General features: G+C 40.8%; 1 protein-coding gene across 4 annotated transcripts; it reads left to right on the top strand.

Moving 5' to 3' along the window:
- Positions 1 to 1,557: 1,557 nt before the first annotated feature.
- HMGN3 (high mobility group nucleosomal binding domain 3) lies at positions 1,558 to 27,122 on the top strand. Of its 4 annotated transcripts, none has more exons than XR_012622633.1 (7): positions 1,558 to 1,763; positions 16,274 to 16,324; positions 22,243 to 22,272; positions 22,895 to 22,942; positions 25,209 to 25,319; positions 25,436 to 25,621; positions 25,832 to 27,122. XR_012622633.1 is itself a non-coding variant. In XM_074819712.1 (7 exons), exons 1-7 carry the CDS (start codon positions 1,749 to 1,751, stop codon positions 25,843 to 25,845), a joined length of 372 nt encoding a protein of 123 aa, XP_074675813.1. In that variant the 5' UTR covers positions 1,563 to 1,748; the 3' UTR covers positions 25,846 to 26,321. The 4 variants fall into 4 exon arrangements, 2 of the variants coding, with proteins under 2 accessions (XP_074675813.1, XP_074675815.1); XR_012622632.1 differs by having other exon boundaries at positions 1,562 to 1,763; positions 25,206 to 25,319; positions 25,832 to 26,321; XM_074819712.1 differs by having other exon boundaries at positions 1,563 to 1,763; positions 25,206 to 25,319; positions 25,436 to 25,535; positions 25,832 to 26,321.
- Positions 27,123 to 27,360: the final 238 nt, after the last annotated feature.

Raw genomic sequence — 27,360 nt, forward strand, 5'->3', positions numbered from 1 at the left:
GACAGCCCACGGTGAAACTGTAAGTGTTGCTCACATCATCCATAAACACCACCTGGGAAAAATTCTGGAGAACAGGTTAAAAAATAGGGAAAGGTTAAGCTATAGAGTAATTCTGACTTGTTTCCTTCCTATGTTAATCAATATCTAGGCATTACACTATGTAATGCAGGACTAAATCTTTGATTAGCACAGGCATCTCCTGCTGAAGTGCATGTTTCTCAGTTTTTCCTGTGTGGAGCTATACCACTTTGTATAAACTACTTAAATGTAGGGAAGTAGCATGCAAACAAGTGGGTGTGGCTCCCTAGTCTGGTGGTTTACATACTTAACTGGGACCAAACCCAGCTGGGTTCCTGCCCTGGTGAATTAGTACAAATTAATTAATATAAATTCAACAAAGCTGTTGAAACAGTATCAACAGGAGAATCTAAGATCTCCTACTCCAGAGATGCTGTAGTTTGTTGTCAAAATAATGTTATGGGAGAACAAGAGGTATGAGTTCAAACACCCTCAGGTAAAAAGGAAAGTCAGGCCTACAGCTGCCACATCCATCTGCACATCCTAACCGCTCGACTCTTGGTGAAAAGGCAGGTGGCCAAGCCCTTTGGCAAACCTCTGGTTTCAGTTCTGCTGCTCCCGCAGGTTTCAAGGGGAAAACAAGTCAATCACTTATTTTTCTCACTAAAATTTTAAAAAAGGTATTTGCTGGCATTTGAACTTCATTGATAGTAGTCAGGCGTTGGAATGGGCTGCCCAGGGAGGTGGTGGAGTCCCCATCCCTGGAGGTGTTTAAGAGTCGGGTCGACATAGCACTGAGGGATATGGTGTAGTTGGGAACTGTCAGTGTTAGGTTAATGGTTGGACTGGATGATCTTCAAGGTCTTTTCCAACCTAGACGATTCTGTGATTCTGATTCTGTGATTACACCACCTTGCAATGGAGTGTTTCTCTCGGCAGCACTGGTTTGTCTTGCTAGTGATTTCACTGCGTGTGTAAAGAAGAGACTTGCAAAAACAGCTTCCTTACATCTGAAGGGGAGGATGAGTCGATTTACACAGCAAAATAAACCCCCGGGTTTAAGAAGGGAGAACGGTCACGATGAGGAACGACGGCAGCAGATTTCAGTCGAGGAGGAGAAACCGGAACTAGTGGGAGGAGAAAACGAAGGGAAATTTAAACGGGTTGAAATAATCGAGCTGCACAAGGAGCGCGGCAGCGCTTCTGAGGAGATGCCGTTCGCCCGCCGCACGCGACTTGCCCAACGTGCCCAGACCTCCGCCTCGCCTTCCCACCCGTGAATGAGGAGCCTCGGCCGGGCGGGACGCGGCACCCGGCGGCCGCAGGCCGGCCCCCCCCGAGGGCGCCCTGCCCGGCCCCGCTCCCCGCAGGGCCCGGGGCCGCCGTCGGCCCCAACGGCCCCGCGCGCGCCCGCCTCGCCCGGCCTCTGACCCGCGCGGGCTGCCCCTGATTAGCCCGCTCCCGCCGGAGAGGGGGGCGCGGCGCCGTTGGGGAGCCAATCAGGAGCCGGGGCTGCCCCGCTCTGCCCGCCCCGTCGGCGAGGCGGGCGCTGGCGGTGGGGGCTGCCGGGGCGCCGGGGGCGGCGGGGCGGCGCGGCGGGCACCGGGCGCGGGCAGAGCTGCGGGCACCAGCGACGCCGGTGTCGCCGCCGCCGCCACCACCGGGCGGATCCGCGCTTCTGCCGGAGCTTCTTTCGTCGCTTCACTTTCGCGGCCCGGAGCAGGGACATTATGCCGAAGAGAAAGGTAATGCACCCCCGGCGTGCGGCGGGTCCTGCCTCCGCGCCTCCCCCGGGCATGGCTGGGGGGCGCCGCCGAGCGCCGGCCGGCGGGTGAAACGCGCGGTAGGGGCTGGGGGCGCCCGCCGCTCCCCCGCCGGCGTTCTGTTCCGTTCCGTTCCGGAGCTGGCGGATTGCTCCCGAGCCCGGGTATTTGGCTGCCTGTTGCAAGCCCCCTCCGCCCCTCCCCGCCGCTCCCTGTTTACTTTCCCGGTGCCGCGCGGGGCGGTGTCGCCCCCGTCCCTGGGGGGTGAAGTCGCTATCACAACTCCGGCCCCCCCCGCCCTCCTCCTCCTCCTCTCCCTCTCCCTCTCTGCCGCCGGGGAGAAGCGCTGCAGCAGCTGCGGCTTCGCCCCTGGCCCCCGGCGGGAGGAGTTTCCTGCTTGCAAACTCCGGCGCCGCCGCCGCCGCGGGGAGGTGGGGGGGAGCGGCGGGGAGGGGGCAGCCCCCACCCGGGGCGGCCGGATCCTGCCGCCGCCGCCTCCCGCCGAGCCCGGGTGATGGCTCCGAGGTAGAAGGAGGAGGGGAGAGGCAAGCCATGTTTAAAACAAACTACACCCTTCTCCTCGCCTCCCGCGGTAGACCCGTATGTACCAACTCCGGCGCCCATCCGGGCAGGGCCCCCGGGGGCGGGGGGCGGCCGCCGGGGCGGGGAGGCGCCTCCTGAGGGAGCCCTCGCGGCCCCCGCCGCCCCCCACCCCCCCCTGCTGGGCCGGGGGGCCAGGGCCGGCCCCCGCCGCGGTCCGTTGTTTCGCTCTCCGGGCACCTCGGGGCGGGCAGCCTCCTCCGGAGGGAGCCGCCGCCGTGTTTCCGAAGGGAGAGAAACTTAGGCGGCCGTTCAGCGGCCGGGCTCGGTGTTGTGGGGGGTTTTCTACGCCTCCGTTCCCTGCTTGAAGCCGGAGCCCTCGCTGCGCGGCGTGGTGGCGGCGCTGGCGGAAGGCGGGCTGCCCGCGGAGGGGCGGCCGGACCCTCCCCGGCGCGGGGGGCGGCCGAGGGAGGCCCTGCCGGAGACCCTGCTCGGGAGCCGGCTGCCCGGCTTCTGCCGCCGCGGGCCGAGTGTAACGGGAGCCTTGACGCTGTCTACACGCTATGACGAAAAATAATAGCTGCAGTCCTCTAATTTTAACTAGGTCAGCCAAGGCAAAGCAATTTGTGTTTTGGGGGATTTCCCACGTGTCACCCGTGACCTCCTAATACACCGTATCCGGGCTGGGGTTCAAATCTGTTTTAATAAAGTTACAGGTAGGTGATGACTTCTAGGTAGCTTGGCGTTCAGTTCTTATCCTTTCCTTATGGGACGTATCAAAATGTCAAACTGTCAAGTATGCTAGCGACTTATTTAATTCATTCCAGTTCTGAAAATGGACACAAGTGTGGGGTTGATTGCCTTTATTTGGATAACAGGGCTTGAAGTTAGTGAATGTTGGGCAGCTTTTCCTCTTCTGTCGTTGCACCCTCACGTAGGCCTCACGTGCTTCTGCTCTTTTAGTGCTGTTGCTTGTCATCAGGAAAAAGTTGAAAATTAGCCAGTGCCCATAGGAGTCTATGCACCTTTTGAAACCTTGCAAACTTCCTACCCCATTTCCTTTGCCCTACTGTGTTCTTATACTACGGATGATGTTTCAGGCTGTCCCTCCTCAGAGGGGTAAAGTCACTCTTGTAGGTTTTTGTGGTCTCTTGTGAAGTGTTTATTAAGAGAAACTCTCTTTGAGTAGTAAGTCCACGAGAGCGTCTTCTTTCTAGAAGATTATAAAAAAGTAATAAAAACATGACGTGGGATCGGAGCAATAGAGATGCATTTTTAATGGTGCATTTTAATTTACTTAGCATTGTATGGGATACAAACATTTACATTTTAAGAGTATATATGAAGTAGGGGTTTTGGGAAGCAAAGGAAAAGTGTATGATTAATGGCTTTGCTTTTTGAGAGAGGTGGGAGTACCTTAAGTATTTTACAATTGTCAATTTTATTCCAGAATAACATCCACAGAGTGAGAAGTTAGTGATACAGCAGTAGCTGAATAATTACACCAGTTAGCTTCCACATGGAGACAAAACCATGATGTGCAGCTAATAGTCAATTCTTCTATTAAAATTTCTAACTTATAAAAATGCTGCTAACACTGAGAGTTTCATAAGGAAATAAACATCACAAATCAAAATGAGAAATTTTCACAGTTACGGGGGTAAGTAAATAAACAATATCGCAGAAGGGGCATGAATTGACCTGTACCTACCTTACTTATCTAAACTGGCTGGTACTTTTTGTTTGCTTTTCATCTTTGATTTTTTTCATCTCTATGTAAACTGAAGTCAGTTGCTGAGTTCCTGGCCTTATGTTCATTATGAATATTATGAACAAAAAACCGCACACTGTCTCCTCTTCTGTAGAGGGCTGCGGCCTAAGGTATTGGGATATCATTACTCATTGCTTGAGGGTCACAGGGAAAAGGAAAAACTTACTGTGTGTTGAGATGGTGTTAAATACAGTGCTAAAACAGAAAGGGGTTGAACTCTGGACTCCTGTGAGATTTCTGCACCCTTTGTCTGTTGTAATAACATGTTGCGGTGTGAACATCGCCTTTCACAAGAAGAATGGCATGCCAGTGTGGGATAAACCAGAATGCTTGTTGTGGTATTGATAGCAACGAATGCCTTGAAATGGATTGTGGCGTTTTGTTTTGTCGCTTGTCTTGCTGGAATTAGCTCTTGGGTCATACTGGAAAACTCCTTGACCCTGAAACAGCCCCAGTAAAAATGTCTCAATGTTAGCCATAAAAGGATGAAGAACCATTCTGTACCTGATGACAAGGCGAATCATGGTATGGTCACATACAGCCGTGTGCATAAGCAAACATACATCAGCTTTAATGTGATCATCAAGATGAACGGTACTTGCCCCCCTAAGTAGAATGTGCACCACCTCTGACAGATATTAATAGGTCAAGTGGTGACTTGTCCAGTGTTGGATGGGAAGCCTGTCAGTTACTTGGGGTTGTACTCCCAAATGACCTAACTCATTCTTTAATCTGACTCTGTGCAACACGACCTGCACCTCACGTGTTGTTTTGAAAACACATGGGAGTTGAATCAGATGTGAGGACTAAGTGCAACTTTTTCTTCTTTAGTCTTTCTTTTTTTAATATAAGATCTTTGAATATTGCATTTGTTGCAGAGCAAATAAAAAATATTGTGGTCTAATTAGCCATTTCAGTAGGCTATTTGCTGCCGCTGTGTAGTCAGGAATGTTAGTTTCTGCTGTACAATTGATGCTGTAAAAATGTAATAGAGAACATCTGTGGCAGGTTCCTGTTCTGTTATGCAAATTCACTTTCATTAAAGTCAGAGAGACTAGTTGGTTATCTTTACTACAGAAAAACAAACCCTCTGAATATTTTGCTTGGAATGCTGCCACTTTAGTGGAAGTTAGAAGATGCCATGTTCCGGGGTTGTCCTATTGTAGTGTATTTAGTTACACAATCACATGATAGTTTTTCTGTGGGACTGTTACCTTATTAGTTGTTTTGCCAACCAGGTGTCTAATCAATGTATTTTCTAATCCTTGGGGTTAAATGCATATTCTTACATGTACTAACCTAGAGTCGTTAAATTCTACTTACTCTTTTTTGTCTGGACTTAAACTCAGTTCTTTTTGTGAAATTCTTATGCATGTTTGAGTTTGTATTTCTGAAGTATCATGAATATTCAAAGAGAAATGTTCCTCATCCACTGATAGGGAAATGGGGCACAGAAGTAAATGGCTGAGTTGTTGGAAATGGTCCCTTCATCTTGGATTCTCAGTTTAAGATGTGTGTCCTGATTTTTTTTATTCCCCCAGTAAGCACTTCCTGCACTCTTGAGTGGTGCATTTGTGGTTGTTGCTTCTCTAAATTTGTCTTCGTGCTTTGTGGTGTGTACATAGAAACTGGGAAACTTGCAATAGTAACCAGTTTTCTAAAATTCTGTTGGAGCAACTTGTAATGCGATCAAACATCAATTAACTAATGAAGCCGAGGGTCCTGCAGGTGACGGCTCTATTTGCTGTGGCTCTGAATGATCCCGCTGTCGCTCTTCGGTCTGTGGAACGAGATGTAGATCTTGTGTAAAGAGCAGCGTGTGAGTTTGTGTTCATAATGCAGCAGTATGAAGTACACTCAAGTGCTGTTCAGCTCCACTTCATGTCCCTTTCCGTGTTTTGATACTTCAGCTGTATATCAGTCCGTGTCAATTCAACATGCTATACATCACATAATATTTTTTCGGCTATGGTTATCTTCATTTTGCAAGTACTTGGCAGGAAAGAAGCTCCGATGATGTTTTGGGGACCTGCACCTTCCCAACAACTTGTTTCATCACTGGCATTGGAAGGTCTTGGTCTGCAGCAGAGGCACTCTTCAATTTGTCCTAGAACTCAACTAACAGGGCACACTCTGTTAGCAGTGGGATGTAGAAATGGGAGAGGTTCTGTATTTTATTTCACGCTCTGGAGGTGATTATAGTTTAGAAGGGAAAAGGGGGTCAGTACCAGATCCAGATGTCTTGGCTGCTGCCCTCTTCCCACTCCCACCCTGTCCCACTTCTCTCTCAAGACTGTAGCTTAAACTCCTCCTGTGTTTCTTGCTGACTGCTTCCTCCTTTCTCCCTGTGCTACATGAGGACTAAGAGCAGAAGTCAAAGCTCTGAAAAGACAGTTTCTTTCCACTTTCCCCATTAGATCAATCCTAGACCATTCAGAAGTACTAGAAAACAGGCTAGGCACCAGGAGGTGGTGACCTTCTTTGCATCTCTGTCACTGAGGTACCCCTGATTTTGACAAACTCCTACCTAATGTGCCAGCAGAGTCTTCAGGTGGGCTTCTGCCTTCAGCATCCTTTGCAGGGACAGGTAAAACAATTGCTATGCAGAGATGCACTTAACATTCAACCAAGGCAGAGGTACCAGAGCTTCTTAAAAGATTGCAGGAGTCTTCTAATACAAGGGAAGAGGATGTTTTGTCACTTACCAATTTTAGAAACTGTACCACTTGTACTGAATTTGTAACTAATGAGAATTTTAAACCTTGATGTATTTCAAGCAATTGAAAGCTGTCCTACCCCAAGTATCTGTTGACCAGGCTGACTCAAAGGATCTACGTCTTTCATAGAAAAATTAAGCAGAAGATATCACAAATTTTTATCTGCGCATGGTACACTTAGATATCATACAGATTAGCAGTGTTGAGTGGCACTGAAGAAAAAACATGCTCGAGCAATGCTGCTATGCCATGTTGCAGAAAATGATGTTTACAGGGCTATTAAATACATGCAACAAATATTTGTCCGCATTAAATATTAAAGATACACTTCAAAATAGCTTTGAAAAAGCTAATTATATTATTTTAGCTATGACTGTTTTTTAGAGTTATGGAGATTAAAAGCTCATTGACCAAGGATTTATAGGTCTAACATGTTTCTCATCATTTTATACAATCTGTAAAAATCTGACCCATTTATTAGCCATTGATGACAGTGTATGTGTTTTCTTCTTGGACCACGCTGAAATACAATTGGACTTAATGAATGGGCAACCTAAGAATTATTAGGTTTTCACTGAATTGTCAGTTAAAAATCATTCTTAATGCTCCTTGGGCACATTAAAGCATGGTATCTGATGAGGTGTAGCGAGTAGTACAATCTATTTTTGAAGTCATCATCTCAGAGTTCAGAAGTAACCAGGTGCAGGTAATCTTTTTATATACAGTAGTTCAACACTCTAATGGGGGTAATATTATTTTGTGTTCTAGATTATCAGTATTATTAAGTTTAAAAAATAAAAAAGTGCTGTGTGAAAATAGAATGTAGGAGGTATATGCGGTTTAGGTTAAGGCTGCTTTTCTTCTGTCTTACTTGAGGAACTTCACTTTCTCTGCTGTTTTATACCCAAGCAGTAGCTGTGCATAAGCCTCGTATGTCCCAAGGTGTATTGTTGTTTCAGAGAAATTGTATGAAGTTGAATTTTGCTTGACATGATTGTAATACCGTCTTTTGTGTAGAGTGTAAGTAAACTAGATGCAGAGGTTTCTCTTGGAAATTAGCATATCGTAGGATCATAACCGCCACCATCTATTTTCTGTTCTTTAACTGCACTAAGCTAGCACAAGTGATTTATCTCATGGTCCAGTAGCCAAAAAGGTGTTTTCAGGTGCTGGACTTATATTTTAGGCCATGATCCTCTTAATGCTTGTTTACTTAACAGATTTGAAGGTGCTTTTGAATTTTTTTTATCCTGGATCATTTTACTGATGCAATTTAGAGATGCTGTACAGTGGCACAATGAATGTGTGGTAACTTGTTAGAAGAGAGTAAGGCTGGGAATGAGCAACTGGCTGCATGCAGAAGTAAGATGCTCTTATACCACTTTTATTGTCAGCAAAATTGGCAGTGTGGGACTTCACAGTTTGGACAGTAGTTCAACAGATCTTTCAAGTTGGCATATACAGGCCAAAAGAAGTAGTTCCAGATACTCATTCCTGTCCTTACTCTGATTTAACCTGTGGGATATCATATGTGTTTGAGGTAGTTTTTGGCCAGACCTGTCTGCTGGTCTAGTTTCCCATACCTTGGGCACAGAAAGTTAAACTGGCTTATTGGCAGGAATGATTAGATGGGGAAGGGCAGAACTCTTAGCAGCAGTCAGGCATTCATCAGACAGCAGTCTTAGCCAGCCTTTCTTTGATTGTCCCTGACTTAGAGTGCACACAGGAGTATTCTTTAATTCATTAGAATAAACAGAACAACTCAGTGGTCAAATTGTGTCCTCGTACCGTTGGGGCGGCATTGGGCTCCTTTTTTGTTTCAGTTTAGGTTTTTTTCCCCCTTGTTGTCTTTGGAAATTACCAGTTTTCAGTTAATTACTCCTGTAACTTGGAGATACAGCTCCTGTCTTCCCATAGTAAAGCGTGGGTGTACTTGGTAACAGCGCAAAGCTGCAAATATAAAATGCTGTGTTCCCTAAGAATGTTGGGATCTGCCTGCACAAAAAAATTGCCTATGTTCCCATCAGCACTGTCTTTGTTGGGACCTTTGGGTATGTTTGCTCTTCCCACCTAGCTTTCTCCATTGTCCTAATGCTACCCAAGTTAGTAGTAGCAGCGAGCGCTTCCATGGGTGGACATCAAGCGTCTAACGACATTTTTACCTCTGCAGTGTTTGTTCCTCCCAAGCAGAGTTGAGGAGAGGTGTTGGTGCTCTACTTGTAGTAGGAAAACATCCTTTAGCTCTGCTGTATTGTTTCTTCCTTATCCTACCTTCACCCTCTTGGAGACATTTTACTTTTTTCTTCTCTTGAAACTGCATTTAGGCTGTCTTTGAAGTTCTCCATTCTGGCTGTTGTGGTAGAGCAATACTCCTGTTAACCCCAGTTGGAATTATTACCAGGATGTAAGAGGTTGGTGTATCTAAGGAGTTGTACCAGTTGTGCCTTTGGTACCTGCCTCTTACTTGTGGACTTGCTATCACCATCTTGGAGGTTTGACGTTCTGTAGCACCACTTAGTTGAAACATCAAAAAATGTTCTTTTGTAGATTATTGGGGTTTTATCACAGTTATGTCATCTGGAAGAGGGGGAATTGTACACCTTTTTCCAATCATTCAGAATACTTTTCTTTGTCAGAGGTGGCTATTTTCAGGAATCTGTTGTTATTGAAAGTAGTTGTCTAAATTCAATCTCTAAGTAGATAAAATAATTTTTTTTAATGTTTTTTTTTTTTTTCAGAAGTACTTTGCTAGTTTTGCTTTGCAGATCTGATCAGTTCTTTTTAGATACAGATTTTGGAACCTAATCTTCAAGGTTTTAAAAACTGCCTCTGTATGTAGACTTGTATGAGTTGATCAGCTTCATCTCACTTGCAGAACTGGCATCAGCTTTGAAAGGTCAGAGAAATAATATTATTAGGGACTGGATTTCATCCATCATATTCTTTGAATCTGCCTTTTTATTTTATGGTGGCAGTAAAAATGGATAAGCAAATACTGAGACAAGAATTTACTTACCTAGCTGAATTCTCATGTTTGGTGTTCAGGGGAAACTGAACAATTTCAAATGCACTGTGCTCACTGCTCCCATAGCTGAGCTGTATTTTTCAAAATGCAGCTGATTACTTCACTGTCTGAAAAAGGAACTGTCTGTCTAATTTTAAATTACAATGCTGCTTTTTTTTTTTTCAAATCTGAGCCTCTAGAAGCTGCTCTTACTTCTTCACTCTCCTGTAGGTAGAAGATGTCATATTCAAAAAAATGACTACAGGGAAGACAGACTTGGAAGGAAGAATCAAAGCCAAGCCAGTTGTGAGACACCTACAATGTCCCATCAAATATAAATGCATTTTAAATTATTGGTCAGTCTTTGACCTCTTTTCAGTGGAAACAGGAAAATCTCAATCTACAATGAAGAAATTTCCTCTCTTGGAAAAGCATTTATACTGTCTAGTTTTGGGTATCTAGAAATACTCCAAGCCTAACTTGGTTTCTTGTCTCTTCTGTCTTGTCTGGAAGAGCATAAAGCTCACAGAAGTTACCTGTTAAGAATTAAAGAATTTATTAAAATGCATTTTCTGAATCTACTGATTCTGTTTATAACAAAGGTGTTTGTATTCTTACTTTCTTATATATTATTTGAAAATGCAATGCATGTTAACCAGTCATTTTGTTTGACTTGAATCTCTAAGCAAGAATGGAGATTTTGATCAGGAAATGTTTTCCCTGGGTTTTTTTTCCCCTAATTGCGTATTAATACCAGGGGATATCAATGGTCTTTATATTTAAACTTTTAAGTAACATTTGTCTTTTCAGAAATTTGCTTGATATTCTCTCCCAGAGAATTAGAAAATTAAATATTCTGCTCAATAGATGTAAGATGGAGGGATTTAAATTTTAAAAATGACATATTATATAATATTTCATTGTAATACATCTTAACAGGAAATACTAAAATATTGTATACTTAAAGTATAAATATTTAAGCAGGGGTTTTTTGATGGTGTTTTTTTAGTGAAGAATATATGTACATATACAGTACATACCAAAATAAACCAAACCACCTTGGATTTTTTGAAAGAGAGCAAGACAGGTGTCATTTTGGATAAGTATTTAAAAAATCCAGCCACTAACCAGATTTATTCTGTACTTCACTTGTGGTTCTGTCAGAATTACATGTTTTTTAAACTAGTGGCATGCGTATTTTTTTTTTCCCATCCAGGATCAGGCTCTTGTTAGAAAAAAGAAATGAAGAAGTAGTAGGAGGAATACCCGATTTCTTAAAGCATTTATTAGAGAGAATTAGTTTTACTTGCAGAGTGCGTTCACATTGGCTTGGCAGTGAGCACTGTTCTATTTGCTGAAAACAGATCAAAGAACTAGCTGTAAACAAAGGTTAGCGATAAGATGCTGGAGGAGCTAAATGAGGAAACAATGGTTAGAAGGGTGTTGCAGGAGTTGGTTGATGTTAAATTAGTCAACATGTAGTCTTCATTAATCTAAACCAAGAAATAGCATTTTAATTACATTTATGAACTGGCACAAAATTCAGAGCTGCTCTGGAGACAAATAATCAGAAGATCTAGCATGTATGAGGAAACAAGTCATTGAATTAAATTTAGTCTAATGCAGAGTTCTACTCAAATGGAAATGAGGGGAGGAAAAATTTTAGGAAAATAATGCAGTAAACCCTGAAAAAGTCTTAGGACTTGATACGTCCTCTTTTCTTGCACTGTGGTTTTGTTGCAAGCTTTTACGTATTTTGGTTGGTGAGAAAAGTTGGAAGAGTGACCAAAGCATTACATCATGGAAATTGTAGCTAGTACAGCGATCCAGGAAAGTATCTACAGGCAAGTCCCATTGCAGGCAGCATATCAATATGTGGCCTAACAAAACAGCTTGCAAAGAAAGGAGGAAACGCTACAGAGAATGCTCAAGTGCTAGGACAGTTAAAGCTTTCTGCTTTTCTAACTTCTTAACGTGACTGTTAGAATGAAATTGGCATCTGCTTTTTCTTTTTTTTTCATGTGGGCATGAAAGGACTAATTTCTGTCCCATCAGAGCCAAGGTGTTGAGTTTCAGCTAGTAATAAGATCCTTCAGAGACCGAATGATCTGTTTCATTTTATAAGCAACCTTCTGTACTGACTGTTACTTCTCACATACTTGTATTCTCATTCTTCATGCTTTTTTATGTACTCCTTTATAATAGTGCAGTTCATTCATTTCAGTACAAACAAAATATTTATCCAGAAGCTGGTCACTGCAGGTTCAAACATGTACCTCTGAATCACTCAGACATCAATAACTTCAGTACTTTGTGTTATTGTACCCTCATTATATCCTGCTTATATTGCAGGGTTTTGATTAGAAAAATGGAAGCTTTTTGTTTCTTTTGTGGTGCATGTCTACCAGGTAACCCAGCCTTAAGAACAATTAGAAAAGGAAATTTGCCTGTCTGTTCTATCAAATGTTTCCTTAAAACAGTTATCTAGTTTTCTTGTTTCAACTTAACAGTTCTGTAATGGTGTTGGCATTGCAGATACCGCAGTATTGTCCTGGTGTGTGGAAACACTGGTTCTTACGTGTACTTCACAGCTGGTGAAATGCAAGGACTGTGTATGCAAACAAGCTCAATTTTAATATTCCTTTGATTTTATTTTTTAAATGTTCACTATCATCTATTAATATTCCTTTGTTTTTTCCAATCCTCTCAAAATAATTTTCTAGGTTGTACTTAAAAAGGGGTGGGGAGAAGCAAGTTAAAAAAAAGCTCATTGCCGATAGACACAGGGAATCTTGCATGTAACCTTCCAGCTTAATCTTGTGGTATAAAAGTTATGCAGCTCTGACAGATCTTACAAGCTTAGCTACAGCTTAATTTACAATCTTATTGCCAATATATAGTGCTAATTGAGGTATGACACAGTGTGTGGTTACCTGAACCTAGAACTTGCTATTAGTTTAAATGTCAAAAGCATATTTAGAGTTAGCCAGTCATCTTTCCTTCTGTGTACCTCTATGATTGGGGAAAAAAAATAAATCACTATTATCTGTGTCTTTACTTGCTTTTTTATTTTACCTGTCTTGTCTCTTGTAGTCATCCGTACAGTATCAGGCACAGCAGGTCTATACGGACTACTTTATGAGTACTGTACAGGCATATGATGGAGCACAGCTGAAGAATTACTGAGGTTAGAGTACTGCCCTTGTCAAGTGATTCAGTGCTTGCGTTGGTGTTTGATTTTGCTGCACAAAACTTGCAGTGTGGACAGTACCAATCCTGACTAGTTTACAATGTAAGGCACAGTGTCCAGGATGCATTTTAATGTGGCTGGGGTGTCATGTGAAATATGGTGAGTCGTAGCATTACATCATGTGGACAAACGTGCCAAGAGGACGGGTTTCTTAGTATGTTTGGTTCCTTTGAAACCAGAGGTCCTTCAGTAGTTTATCACCGGGACAAAAGATGGGGGAAGGGTTCTTGTGGAAGAGTTAGGGACAAGGACTTTAAGGTTTTGGTGGTACCTACATAAAAGTCCTGTGACTTCCAGATACTAGCGCAGTCAGTCACTGAGTGTGGCATGCCAAGTTTTTTGGGAACTGTGCTTGGCTCAAATCCATTCATGTACAAATCTCTCTGTTCCTTAGGGAGAGGAGAAAGTACTGCAAAAACTAGCATGAAGATCTACATCAGCTGGGACTCACTGGAATGTCTAAGCAGGATTCACAGAGGGGAGAATACATTTCTGTTCCTCTTAACAAATATACTGTAGCCATATCTGACATACTTTTTTTTTTTTTTTTTCTGGTGTGACTGCCAGCTTAGAGTCCCAGGCTGCTTGCAACTGCTGTTGTACAGTCTCAATTGTTTGTGCAGCTGTGCAGTAAAATGATTATGATGGAACAGGGAAGACTATATATTTATAATTTGTATATATATTTATAAATTTTTTTTAAGCAACAGGCTATTTTTCAGCTGGATCAACTACCTTACTCATGACATGGCTTCCCACGCAGCTCTGCCAGCATACTGGGGAGCCAAGGCCCTGGGAGGGTGAGTGAAGGCTCCGAATACCTGGACTGGTAGTGATTGCAGAGAGGAGAGAGCAGGTCTGAAACAGAAATGAGGGTGTGTCAGAACCCCTTGCTGCTTATTCACACCTCTCAGACTATTACTGTGCATGTCCATCCATGGAGAAGGTTATATGGCCTTCCGAATTGCTGTTGGATTTTCTAACTTCAGAGGGAATGCTGGGCTAATTAGCTAACTTAAGTGTGTTGTGTAATATATCATAGTAGTGTACAGAGGTTGCATTAAGAGTATTTTAATGTAATTTTTTCCCCCCTCATGAGCAGTTTTTAACATCTGTTGTCAAGCAATAATATTGGCATCTAAAGTCAGGCTGCCCTGTCTATCAGAAATGAAGGAGACTTGTCTTTTATTAGTGCTAAAGAGAATGGGGTAAGTTAACTGTGCAGTATTGCAGGGTGGGAGTTTGCTCCTGGGCAATTACTGCAAGGCTGTTGGCATGTGGCAGTGCCATCTTGTGATGATGTAGCCCTGTTTCAAAGCTTTGTGGTTCCTAAAAGTGAAGTAGGGTGTAACAGCCCAATTGTGAAGCATCAGTCAGTTTTGTTTAGTTTATGGTGAGTTTTTTAGCCTGACTTCTGAAGGAAATGCATCATGCTGTCTTTCTGTCCCTACCCCTGTAAATCTTGAGCCTCTTGGCCACTATGAGGAAAAAGATTATAAAATCTGAGGGAACTTTTATATAAATAGGTGCCCAGGACAGGAAGGATGCTATTTGAGTTTCCTTCCAGGAAAAGGGTGTAGGGCAAGTTTGTTAGACTTGAGAAAATTCATACAGGAGAAACAGATGTTATGAATTCATGGACTACAGAAAAGCTATACCCAGAGCTTGGACTGTATCGTGAGCTGAAGAGGGAGGTTGTAGGAAACAAGACTTTGTTACTGACAGTGATCATGGAACTACTTGGGTTTGTTTTCCTTATGGCTTTTGATGCTCCCAGCATCACGCCATCAAGCTGTGGCAACTCTTTAGTAACCAGACTGAAAGGCTTTTAAGAATGTAAACCTGAAACAATCCTGCAGGTGGCTGGTGAGGCTGCAGCAGCGTAGGGAACAGTCAGGCTCCATTTTGGATGCCTGACTGTTGCTATTCTGAGTTGCTCTACGCTGCGCAGTGCTGCTTAACTTCCTGCTGTTTTCTAGCTGCTTAGATGATCAGTCCTCGGCTTTTTTTAAGCCATCTGCTTTTGTGGCATGCTTCTTTTCTGTCAGGAGAGTGCACAGTAACAAAGCCACGTTTTATTCTCTGGTGGGGGGTGTCTTTCTGTAAGTATGTTAGAGCCCAGTGCCAGGAGAAGGCAGCGGTCAACTGCTGCAAACTAGCTGGTCTTTTTCTCTGCTCCGAACTGTAACTGTATAACTCCAAGACATTCTGTGTCAAAATCTGGCGGAAGGTTTGGGTTAGGATTGAAATGGAAAGACAAGGGAAAAGAAAACTAGCTTGCTACTTTACTGATTGAAAAACAAAACAGCAACTAAATTGCCTTCTTTGCTGCCTGTTAAATGCCTTTTTGAAACACATGCCATGCTTGTATCACTCCTCTAACTGCTGCTGCTTGCTGTTTTTCCATGAATGGCTTGCTCCTAGGTGGAAACCCAGTCGTTTTAAAAATGTGAAGTAATACATCTTGAGTTGTAAACAGAAGATAGAAGCTTGATTTTATTTATTTCCCCCCCCTCCCTAACTAACATTTCTCTAGTACCTCTGGAAGACCAGAGTTAGAATGGTCAGGTTGATACTTTGTTCTCGTGAAGAAACATGTTTGTCCCTAGCTTTCCTGTCAATGTCTCGGTGTTTTACTGGTTTTTGCTGTTCTGATGGAGGAGATGAGATGGTAGATGCTGTTAAAGCTTCCAGTTGAGTGAACCTGAGGCACGAAAGGAGTAAATGAGGTAAAGAAATCACTCATTTCAGTAATGCTGTGCTTTTTTGGTTCGTCTCATCACAATTTATTACTAGTTAAGTTCGCATTTGGGAAGAAGCGTGTTAAATTTCTCGGGGATTTCAAAAGCCCTACTAGAGCAAACCTCAGATTTCCAGTTCATACTGTTGTGCCACCAACTGCTGATTAGATGGAGCTCCCACTGGAGCCTGCGGATGCTTTAGTTAATTGGCTAGAGGGACTACTGCAGGATGCTGTGTGATATGATATGTATGTACCTGGTGATAATCAGTCCTTGTTTGTGTTCTTGCTTGGAAAATCTAGAATGGCTTTGGTACAATGCTGCTTGAAAATACTAACGTAAATTTGCCAGACTTCTTTAAGTTGCTGCAATGTATAGAAAGAAGAATCTTCACCATAATCTTTTTTTTGCTGTTGCCTGGATGCTTTTAAGTCTGTAGTGAAAACACTGACTTAATATTTTCTTTCAGTCTCCAGAGGGTGCTGAAGGCAAGGATGCAGCAAAAGTAACTAAACAAGAGGCAAGTATATTTCTTTTTTTTTAATTTATTTTGGCATGTAATTATTTAACTGGAGATCTGCAGTCTTGCATATCAGAAGACTCTGGCACTTTTAGTGAAGTGTTTTCAGTGGGAATAATGACAGTAAACCACATTTGTAGCTTATGTGGCATAATTTGTTTTGTTGGTGTACTGAGAATTCATACAACTTATTAGTACATAAAATGAATTTCAGACACACTTTAGGGTTTTGATAGACAAGCTCTGGTGGATCTTGTGGCAACACTGTTGGGTGTTACTGCCTGGAACTGTTGCTCTGTCTCTAGTGGGTTGGCAGAAGAGGGTTGATGGGCACACCTCAGCCAGACTAATTCAAAACTATTCTTAGCTTAAGTGACTGGTGGAAGGGTGTCTTGAATTAAGATACTAGGCTCTAAACTGGAGCAGCTGACACATCTGTGTGTTTTCTTTGTCTGAATTTCTTTTAAGGGCACAGTAACTTCTGTCAGAGAAGGTGAGGAGGCAGCTAGTGATAACTTGACCTCTACAGTAAAGTTTGCTAGTTTGTTTGTTCACGGCCCTTAATGTGATTTTTAAAAAAACAAGTAGAGAATTATGAGGATTAATTCTCTTAGGTTGTCATCTTTTGTGGCAGACCTTGAAAAGAATAGGTGAATATTCAAGTGAATTAACAATTAGTTCCTCTTGTAAATCTTGAAGTGTATTTGAACAGGAGAAATAGTCTAATGAAGTTTTACACTTTCTGAATTAAGAAGTTGGTTGTTGCTCTGTCTGGCAGAAAAAGATGGTACAGTGGAAATGTCAAAATATTTGAAACAGTAGTAATGTTTACAGTAAGCTCCTGAAAGAAACAGGTAGAGTAAAAAGGAGGTCTGAGAGGAACAGATTTTGATACCTCAGTATCTTCCTACGGAATTTCCTAGAAAACAAATTAGTTTCTTTGTCATAAAGTATTAAAAGGCTGAGTAAATCATAGTAAAAATACAATCTCCTTTGCTCTGAATATTTTTTTTCTGTCCAAGTTTAAATATTATTTCTTCAAGAGCCAGAAAAGTGAAAGTTCCTTCCCTTAGAAATTTGAGATCTGATTGCTAGAATAAAGAGGAAAGGCCAAGAAACTTGCAGAAATGCACAGGCTGTCTGGAGAGAGCCTGCTGACTCTGAAATATGAGAGCTCTTAGAGCAGTCTTCAGTCAAGGTGAGATAATAGTGGCTGTTGATGCTACAGGAAAAAAAAACAAACCAACAACAACAAATTAAGATAATCTCAGTAGATACCCCTGTAGCTCCTAGCGTGTGAATGAGGAAAATAGATGTAGGATTAGATTAGAAACTGTGGGAGCTCTTGGAATAGATAGAATTTATGTAGGAAGGGTTGCTTCAGTCTGAACCAAAACAGACCTATGTGGATGGTGCTGAGGAGATCTTCTGAATTATTTTAAACTAAACATCTGAGGGGAGACTGGCAAGTTCTTGAAAGCACATAGGGCGAAGTCAGAGCTCCCTGTCGGGGCAGAGAGCAGGGGCTAGCACAGAAGCCATAAAAGTTTGCATCTGAAAAGGTAAAGAGCAGTCCTGAGAAATAAAACCCTGTTTAATTCACGCCTATGAAGACAGGCAGTCAAGCTAAAATAACAAAAGCAGCAAATCTAAGTCTGGGCAACTTGGACTATCTGGCTTTAAATGAGGACATTGATATAATGGGTAACTTGGAAACTTTTTGGGACACTGACACCAAGGCATAAATACAGAATTGAGAGCTAAGTTGCATTAGTGGTAGGATGGCTTTCTGTTATGTGTCTTTAATATTTCTCTAGGTAAATTGCATCAGTAAGTACAGCAGAATACTTTATGAATTGCTAAGCCATGTGTAAATGGGAATATAGTGTAGAAATTGTGCCAGATATCATCTGACCACAATAATAAAAGTGGCAGTGGGATGTTAAGGGAGATCAGAGAGGCTCTGAGGACAGAAACAGTGTTGATGGAGATTTAAGTTACCCTTCAGAGATTTGGTAAAAGGCATGGGATGGCATTACAAAGATGAAAAAGTTAAAACTATAAACACTTGCTTCCTAGAGGAACAAATCAAAGGACCAAAAAAAAAAAAGGTAATCAGGTCTTTATTTGGTCCTCAGTAGTATGTAGGAGCTAGTTAAAAAGACAGTTGTCAGAGAACTATTCTGTAATTAAGACCATAATATATTCAGGTTCATCATCCTTGCAGGAATGTAATTGCAAATAAACTCTGCTATGGTAAGACTTGATATCAAGAAGGGGAATTTTATTAAAAATGAGAGCCTATTAAAAGGAATAGCTAAAAAGTTTAATGGTTTCAGGTGGCAGAGAGGCTTTGTGGTATGCCACGCTAGAGGCTTGTAGAAATACATATTATTTTTCAAAAGCCCCTGCTCCACGCCCCCACCCCCCCAATCCAGAATGGCTTAATAGCAAAATAAGGGAAAATTATTCTTTTTGAAAGGTTTTTTTTTTTGTATTGATGGAAAATAATGAGGAAAGCATCAAACCCTTCAGGATGGCAGATTTGAAGCTGAAAAACAGTAATGAAACTCCTGCTATGGAGAATTCTTAGGGAGGTTCTCACAGTGGAGCCTTTTCTCATGGGTGTACAGTCTGGAGGACATTCTTCAATTAAGCATGAGCAAGAAATAGACAGTATTCACCAGCAATTGCAAAACTGTCAAGTGCAGTATGTAAGTTACTGCTTGCATTGCCCTCGGTACCAGAGTAACTGAAGGTGATGAAATGCTCCCAGGACTTTACATAAAGGATTCTGGAAAATAAAGCCTGTGAGTCTAACTTGCAAAAGTAGGGTTGTTTTTTTTTTTTTAAAAAAAAAGTATGTGTGGACAACTGTAGATTGGGAGAGTCGACATGGGTTTTACGGAGAAGTCATACTTCAGGCAGTCAAGTTCTTCACAGAAGTCAACAGATATAAGGATGATAGCATGCCAATTGATATAGTTTACAAAGAACAGTTTTTGATAAGGCTCCCCAAGCAGGTTCTTAGAGAAACTAAGCTAGCATTGATTAAAGGGAGCATCTTCCTAAGAACTGGTAACATATCAGAAGAGAGCGGGGAAGTAGTAGTTAATTTTCATAATGGCGGGGATTTATCAGTAGAGTATTGGAACGTTTTGTGTTTGGGCCTGTGCTGCTGAATATATTCATTGATGATCTAGGAGGAGGAGGTACTAGAGGAATTACAAAGTTTGCAAAAAATTATCAGGGTAGTCAGAAGTGAGAGAGACTGAGACAGCTGTTTCATCACTGATAACTAGGTGATAAAATATCAGTAGAAATTCCTTATGGAGAAATGCAAATTAAATACATGGAGGGAGGGGATGACACAATGATGGTCACCAAATCAGCTGTTAATCAGAAGGAGAGATTGTGAAATCACAGTGAATAGTTACTAGAAAATGTCAGTTCTTCTGAGCAAAAGGTAACTAGAATATAGGAAAAAAAGCTAGAGGACAGAGTGAGAAACATCAGTGTATCACAAGATTAATTTGCTGTGCTACCAGATGTGGGATTACTAAGTGAAGTTCTCCTGACTCTTTCTTAAAAAGGCCATGATAGAATTAAAAGGATACCAAGTGTAGTGGGACAAACAAGATGCAGAGCAGCTTTTAAAAAAAACCCCAAACAACCCAAGAAACAAACCAAAAAAACCAAACAAAAACCCAAACAACCCAGAGATTCTAGGATATAAAAAGTCCAGAATAGGGGTGATAAAATCATTGGTAAAACAGAGAAAGACAGTTCAGGAATTATTTCTTGTGAAACCCAAAACCAAGAGGAATCTAGTGAAAGTGAGAGGCAAGAAGTTTAAAGGAAAGACAGCAGAGAGGGAAGGTTTTGCTTTTTCTTTTCCACACAGTGCATAATCCTATTATGGAACTCATTGCCACAGGATGTTATGGAAACTGAAAGTGTAAATGGGTTCACTAGGTTATTAGACAAACTTACGGAGAAAATGACCCTCGGGGACTATTAAACACATGATGTGGATATAATATCCAAGCTGGAAAGTTCGCAACTTTAGATTGCCAAAAGCTGGTGCAGTAGGAAAATGCAAAGTGTTGTTCTGTGTCAGCTCCGTTTCATAGACTCCTTCTGTAGATGTTTGCTAGTGGGCAAGTGTCAAACAGACTATTGGGCAAGCTGCTAGTTTCTGATTTAGTACGGCTGTTTGGAGGGGGACAAAGATTCCAACAGCACAGTAAAATGTGGCTTCTGCTGACTTGACTGAAGTTCCCTCCTTATAATCAGATAACACAAAATGCATGCAAACTCTGACTGAGAATTAAAATTATTTTGCCGTTAGGCATTTTTAAAGGATGGAGGGTTTATGCTGACTTTCTTATGGTAATACAAGCCTTCTATGAAATCAGTCATGGAACAGGAACTGTCGGGGAACATGGGAGAAAATTATAATTTATCTAAAACAACATATTATCCTTTAAAAAGTAGGTGCTAACAAAACATTCCAGTGCCCAAATGCTGAGGGATAGAAATCATCAATTTAAGAAAACAGATGTGTAAAAGAAGATACCTTGAGCTAGGAGTTCCTTGATTATCTGACCAAATGAAATGCTTTATTTAACCTGTTGTAAAATACTGCTAGGCTGCTTAACAAGCAGTTGATATTCTAAATTGCCAAGAAAAGAGAGAATTACTTTTTTTTGTTTGTTAATGATGCATAAATATTTGGTAGCTGAAAACATCTTTAGGTGTTTTTTGACAAGGCTTTTATTTTGCTGGATGCAGATCTGAACTGTTCACTACTGCTTTCCACTAAGAATACTTAAATGGCTCCAATGAATACAAATTACTGCATTCTTCAGATATTAGCAACAGCTTTTTCCTGTAGCAAGATGTGTGGAGCCATGTTTTTTCAGCTCAACCTAAGTGGTTAAAATGTACTTAAGATGATATTTTTGATTCACTTTTTAAGCTGTGTTACACTGGTTATTTGTTGCAGTTGAATTGTCCCTTTATTTTGGCTACAAGTGTGATTCCATTTTTATGACAATAGGCCAAACTTTAACTCTGTTTGATAACAATGCCATTTAACTGGATCATGGGTTCCTCTGTTTTAATGACTACAAAAATAGTGTGAACAATCTAATGAGCTTACAACTATTTCTAGGACTTAACTCATCTTCAGTAATAAATTTATTACAAAGAGCAGAGTGAAATAAAATTTAATAATGAAGATGTGTTGAAGCGATAGAGGAAGGTGGAGGAAAGCAGAATATCTGACTTCTGTTCTTTTGAGAATTCTGTTTAAATAGAAGAAATAATTTTTCCCTCTCGTCTTGCAGCTGTATTTGTGCACCTGGACTCTCAGATTGAGTGTGTAAGGAACTGAGGAAGTGGAAGGACTTAGTTTCATGTTTTGAAGTTTTAGCACTCTCATATCCTCTAGGGAAGGATGTTAACTTCATTCTGCTGTTAATCAGGTGATATTTTTACCCGCTATTACAAGTAGCATCTGCTAGATTATAGAAACATCATTCTAAGTATTTATGAGAAAGGTTCAGTGTCCTGTCCACAGGTACTCAAGCTTGCTGTATTTGTGAACCTTTCATCGAGCAGCAAGGGACTTGGAAATACTTATAAAATGAGGGGGGCGGGGGAAAGAAGTATTTAACTATATGGAGATATAAATGTTTAATTAGTGAACAGTTTTTATTACTAGTTTTCACATCACTTTGTCCCTTTAAGATTTTGATCTTCCAAGGTGAAGATGATGTGAATTGTGTTCAGCAATAGAGATGTATTTTGGTAGGGGCATATTTTATGCTGTTGCCATGAAGTGACTGATACTATGTTGCTTTGGATACTGTTTGCTGTAAGTCTATAAAAATGTTTTCTCCCTTTTTCTGTAGCCCACGAGACGGTCAGCAAGATTGTCAGCTGTAAGTATGTATAACACCTCTTGGTATATACTTTTCTAGGCACATGTGGTTTCTCAGACCAATCAGGTTTGTTATATTATGCTTGATTCGATTTTTATTCTTGCTGAGGGATATTTAAGAACTCTGGACCTAAAGTTATCTGTGTTTTCTTGGTTTCAGGTTGTTCTGACAAAAGATTGTATTTCTCCCCCTCAGTGCAACGCTGTTACGTGCAGTATTGACTTTGTATCGTTTTGCAGGCTGATCTTAGTTGTGGGAATGCAACTACTTCTCTGGGAAGGAGAAAGAGCTGTCCTTCAGGGATTTCATTTGATGCCACTACTAATATTTGGTTTTAGTTCCTCTCACAGTTAGAATGTATCTGACTTTTTTAATAGTTAATCTCCATGTTTACTCTTAGAATGATGTCCAAATTGCTTTGACTGCTAGATGAGTGAGCTAATGAAAATGGGTGTGTACAGTGATGAGGTGAATTTGTACATTAAGGTTTTTCAGGTTTTTTTCTAGATGCATACTAATGAGCAGGAAGTAAGGGAAGTTGGGGGGAAGCTGGGGTGTAGAGGTGTCTGACTGGCTTCTGGTAATATGTCTAACACATTGTGCAACTAAAAATGTTTTATAGAAACCGGCTCCACCAAAACCTGAACCCAAACCAAGGAAAACCACGAAGGTAAATACCCTTCTTCTTAGTTACCATTGTTGTAGCCTATAGTAAGCAACTATACTACTCCTTTGCATTGCAAACAGTTCAGTTCACAGTGGTTTTGTGAGGCATTGGCTCCCCTGCCCTCCCCACAGCTCCCTGCCCCCCCACCCCCGGAAAAAAACCAAATTAGATCATTCTTTCTGTTCCACCCCTTCCTGGCCTCATTACTGGCCCAAACAAAATGTCTTGCCTGTTTGATATGCAGACCATGTTAGTTTGTAGTGAATTCTTAGTTTGAGAAGAACCTTTACCTTTCCTACACCTTTCTTGAAATGTACAGGTTTGGTTGAGTAAGCTCTAACTGAGACCTAGCAATTTCTGCAATACGATTTGAGATTACTCTGTGCCATCCTGTTTCCTTGTCTAGAGGGTCAGTACTTCATTTCACAGAGAGGAACTCTTATCTGTTCTTGAAGCCTGGCCGTTGCTGAGAATGCACAATTATAATTAAAGGTGAAATTAAATGTATGTAAATTGAATGGTTTGGGTTTTCTAGGCCAGTTACAGTCAAATTAAAATCTTACTAGTGTCTGAAATACCTTTTCAGGATTTCTGCATATAAATCATGTACTTCAGAAACTGTAGATTTATTTGTGCCAAAGGGGAATGTTAAATAAGAGCAATTGCTTTATCGGGAAAAAAACCATGCTGGAAACTGAGTCTAGCATTCTTCACACTTAACATTTTTCAAGTCCTTTTATTGGTTATCTCAGTTGGGCAAGTATGAGGATACAAAGTCTGTGTGTGAAAGTAAAACTCTATGACTTTGAACGCTTTATGATTTATCAAATGAAATGACCAATAAAGTCTTGCTGAGTCCAGCCTGCTCCCCTTTATTAAAAAAGAGTATTAATAAAGATATGGTAGCTTCTGTAGCTTCACATACGTGTTGGGAAATGAGCTCAGTGTTACAGAGTCAGTCTAAGCTGCATGAGAGACATTTGAAGCTCATTTCAGGCAACTTGAATTCTTTATGACATTATTCTAAGTAACATTTTAATACAGTAATCTGCTTTTTTCCAAGCTCTAACTGGATCACAATTAAAGGAGTATATTAATCTTGGTCTCCCAAGATGGTACAGATTTGAGATAATTTTTGGTGTTAAAAGCTTGCAAATTATGGATTTAGTTTACTAAGTCAAGTCCTTAGCATGTTCTTTGGTAGATGAAAAGTTAGGACTATACTTACACCACCAATAAGCTTCTGATGTAAGCACCACAGCTACTGTGTAACATTGAAGGTGAAGGGAGTAAATCAGGCTGCCCTGGAACTAGGATTACTGGCACTCCCTCCTCACTGCCCCACTCCTGTGTGGGGATTGCTGAGGAAAGGTAGTAAATGAAGGGAGACTGACCTCAATATACTTGTTCACAGCTACTATCATTTGGTGCAAATGATCACATGGAAGTTCTCCACAGTATTTATCAGAACTACTTTAAATACTAATGTAAAATATACAATTAAATACCGTGTGAATTTTTATCCCATTGCACTTAAAATCCTTATCCTATGTCTCTACTAACCTTAGATCACAAATATAAATGTGTACATAAAGCAAAGATTTAAAAAAAAAAAAGTAGACTTCAACATGAATTGTTTAAGAGCAAATCTCCAAATAAAACTGTAGCCATTAGAATAGTTCCTTTTGATAAATTCTCTGCTTTGTGTTGCTGCAGATGGAATTTTATCAGTGTTTGTCTCTCTAGTGTGTTGGTTGGTTCTTCCATTGACATGGAATGAACATCACAGATGTTATCAAACTAATAAAAGGACAGCCAACAAAAATGCTTAATTTTTTAAATCTAATTTAATATTTCATGTTAATTGAAAGTGTGGTGCTGTTACACAAACAGTGTGTTGTTTGTGCTTGGCTGAATAAGCTTTCAATATACTTTAATTGGATTTGTTCATACAGTTATCTTGTATATACCTCTGTATAATACAGCTCAGCTCTACCAAAATAGTCTGAGGGGTTTTTGTATCACTGTAAATTAGCAGAAGCAGTAAAGAAGCAGATATCAGCATTTTCTAGAAATGTTGAGAGTCTCCATATAACTTTTGTGGATATATGTTTTTCCAGGTAGTCTTTAGTTGGTTTTGTGTTTCAGTCCAGCACATGCAGCTTGCCAGGATTTGCTTTTTAGTTCATATGAAGGTTTTTTGATAAAAACATAGGGTGCTGGCTACTCATACAATGTCTATGCCCATTTTTTAATCTTCCATCAGAAGGAACCTGGAACAAAGGCCAACAAAGGTGCTAAAGGGAAGAAGGATGAAAAGCAAGAAGCTGCAAAGGAAGGTACTACACCATCTGAAAATGGTGAAAATAAAGCTGAAGAGGTACTTTCCACACATACCTCCTGCTGATTGAATCAGTGTTTTTTAATTATTCAGCCTTTCAGACATTGATAGCATGTTCATAATGTTTCTTTTTATTGCCCATAATGTTATTGCAGATTCGCATCTCTCGCTCAACTGTTAGTGTTTCAACATCCAGAGGTGCCCCACCCAGCACACTGTCAGTAAAAGGGCAGATTGAAACAGTGAAAGTTAAGGGTACGGTAGAGCATTCAGCATGTGTGCAGTGAATAGAAACAGATAGTAGTGTGGTGCTTTTCAGTATGAACAATGGAAGCTGACAGGTAAGGCTTGTATTGCTTTTGAAAAGCTGGGACTGATAATTTAAGCAGAGTGTGTGAATGTACCTGTTTTGTTTGTGTAAATGTAATATGGACATAGGTTTGAAACTGAACTGTTGCAAATCAGAAATGAAGAAGCAAGAGTAGTTTGGGTATCTAGGCATGTAATGGCAATTTACTATAGTAATTAATTTCTTTCTTTCTTTTCCACAGGCTCAGAAAACTGAATCTGTAGGTGACAAGAATGAATGAAATATCATGAAAATTTTGGGTTGATTTTATGTACCTCTTGGACAACTTTTAAAAGATATTTTTATCAAGTATTTTGTAAATGCTAATTTTTTTAGGACTATGATAGTTGACATATTAAACTGTATATGAACATTTCCCTTCTCATAACAGTGCTTTTAGAAATTCCCATTGTTGCCAAGTAATATATATATCAACTTAATATTGCAAGGTATGTGTAAAATTGGATCAGCATTCCATACACTTGCTTTAAGAAATTAAGTCTTGTGCATATGGTGATGTTTTTACTGTGCGTATTTGAATTTTTCATGCAGTTTTTCTAGAGCAATAATCAGTGGTGCTTTTGTACTTAGGGTTTATGTGATTTTAATGAAACATGGATAGATGTGGCCACCTGCTGACTATTTTGGGTTCTTTTAATGGATTAAAATAAAAGGTCTCCTTGCCTGCAAAACTACAGCCTCCTAATGTTTTCTGTAAATCTGAGTAATGCCTTACTCATATTTTTCAACTGTTAAAAGGAAGACAATTTAGCAACAATTGTTGTGCATGCAGTCTGTTTGCTTTTTTGCTGATGTCTGCTTAAAAAATACCCACACAGGAGTAGCAGGCTGGGATTTTCAGTGGCCCACAACTTAAGCGACTTAATAGATACATTCTTCAGATATACTGTCACAGGGTGAGTAGAGTTGCCATGCTCTTATGAGGATATTGTGTCTGTAATGAGCTATCAATACAGAATTAATTGCTTGATTGATAAGAGACGTACAGTAATTTAAAAGTAGCTTTGTTTCTCCCCCACTCTCGTTAACTCGCATCGTACTCTGTGGAAACCTCTCTATCTGCAGCCTCAAATTTAATATAAATAGTAATTGCTGTTCTGCTTCAGCTGAGGACAGTTGCTAATAACATTGAAATAGCTGTTAAACAGCGCTATATATTTGGTGCCTGGTAGAAATGGAACAATGAAAGTTATTTTTGAGGTGATTGTGTTGATATGGTAGGTTAGCTAATGATTTTTTTAGTGTCCATGTTTCAACTCTGCAGCTCATTCTAAGCGCCTTTTATAATTTTTCTCCTTCTCTTTTCTCTAGGGGCCCTGGTATTTCTGTTGTTACTTCTGGGATGGGAGGGGTGAGAGAAAAGATGTTGCCTGTTCTTCAGTAGCATTGATTTGTATTGCTCAAGTGGTGGCCATTATGTCTGAGGATACCTTTTTCTGGTTTAAGTCAATAAATATATGACTGTTGCCTGACCTAGCTTTCTATTTATTCTTTGAGAATAAATCTCTAGTTGCTTTTTTTAATTAAAACAGAGCGGAAGCCAAGCCTCTCTATACTTAAAAAATTGAAGATTGATTTACCAAAACCCTATATGCTAATTAGAATAGTAGTTAAGACCTGCATTGAGAGAAATGCCACTTGTGCTCTTGTGATAGGCCAGCTACAGCCAATAAGAGGAGGCTGTTCTCTGCATCATGAACTTAGTTTTGG

This window comes from Strix aluco, chromosome 3, assembly GCF_031877795.1.
Source record: "Strix aluco isolate bStrAlu1 chromosome 3, bStrAlu1.hap1, whole genome shotgun sequence".
Lineage (NCBI taxonomy): Eukaryota > Metazoa > Chordata > Aves > Strigiformes > Strigidae > Strix > Strix aluco.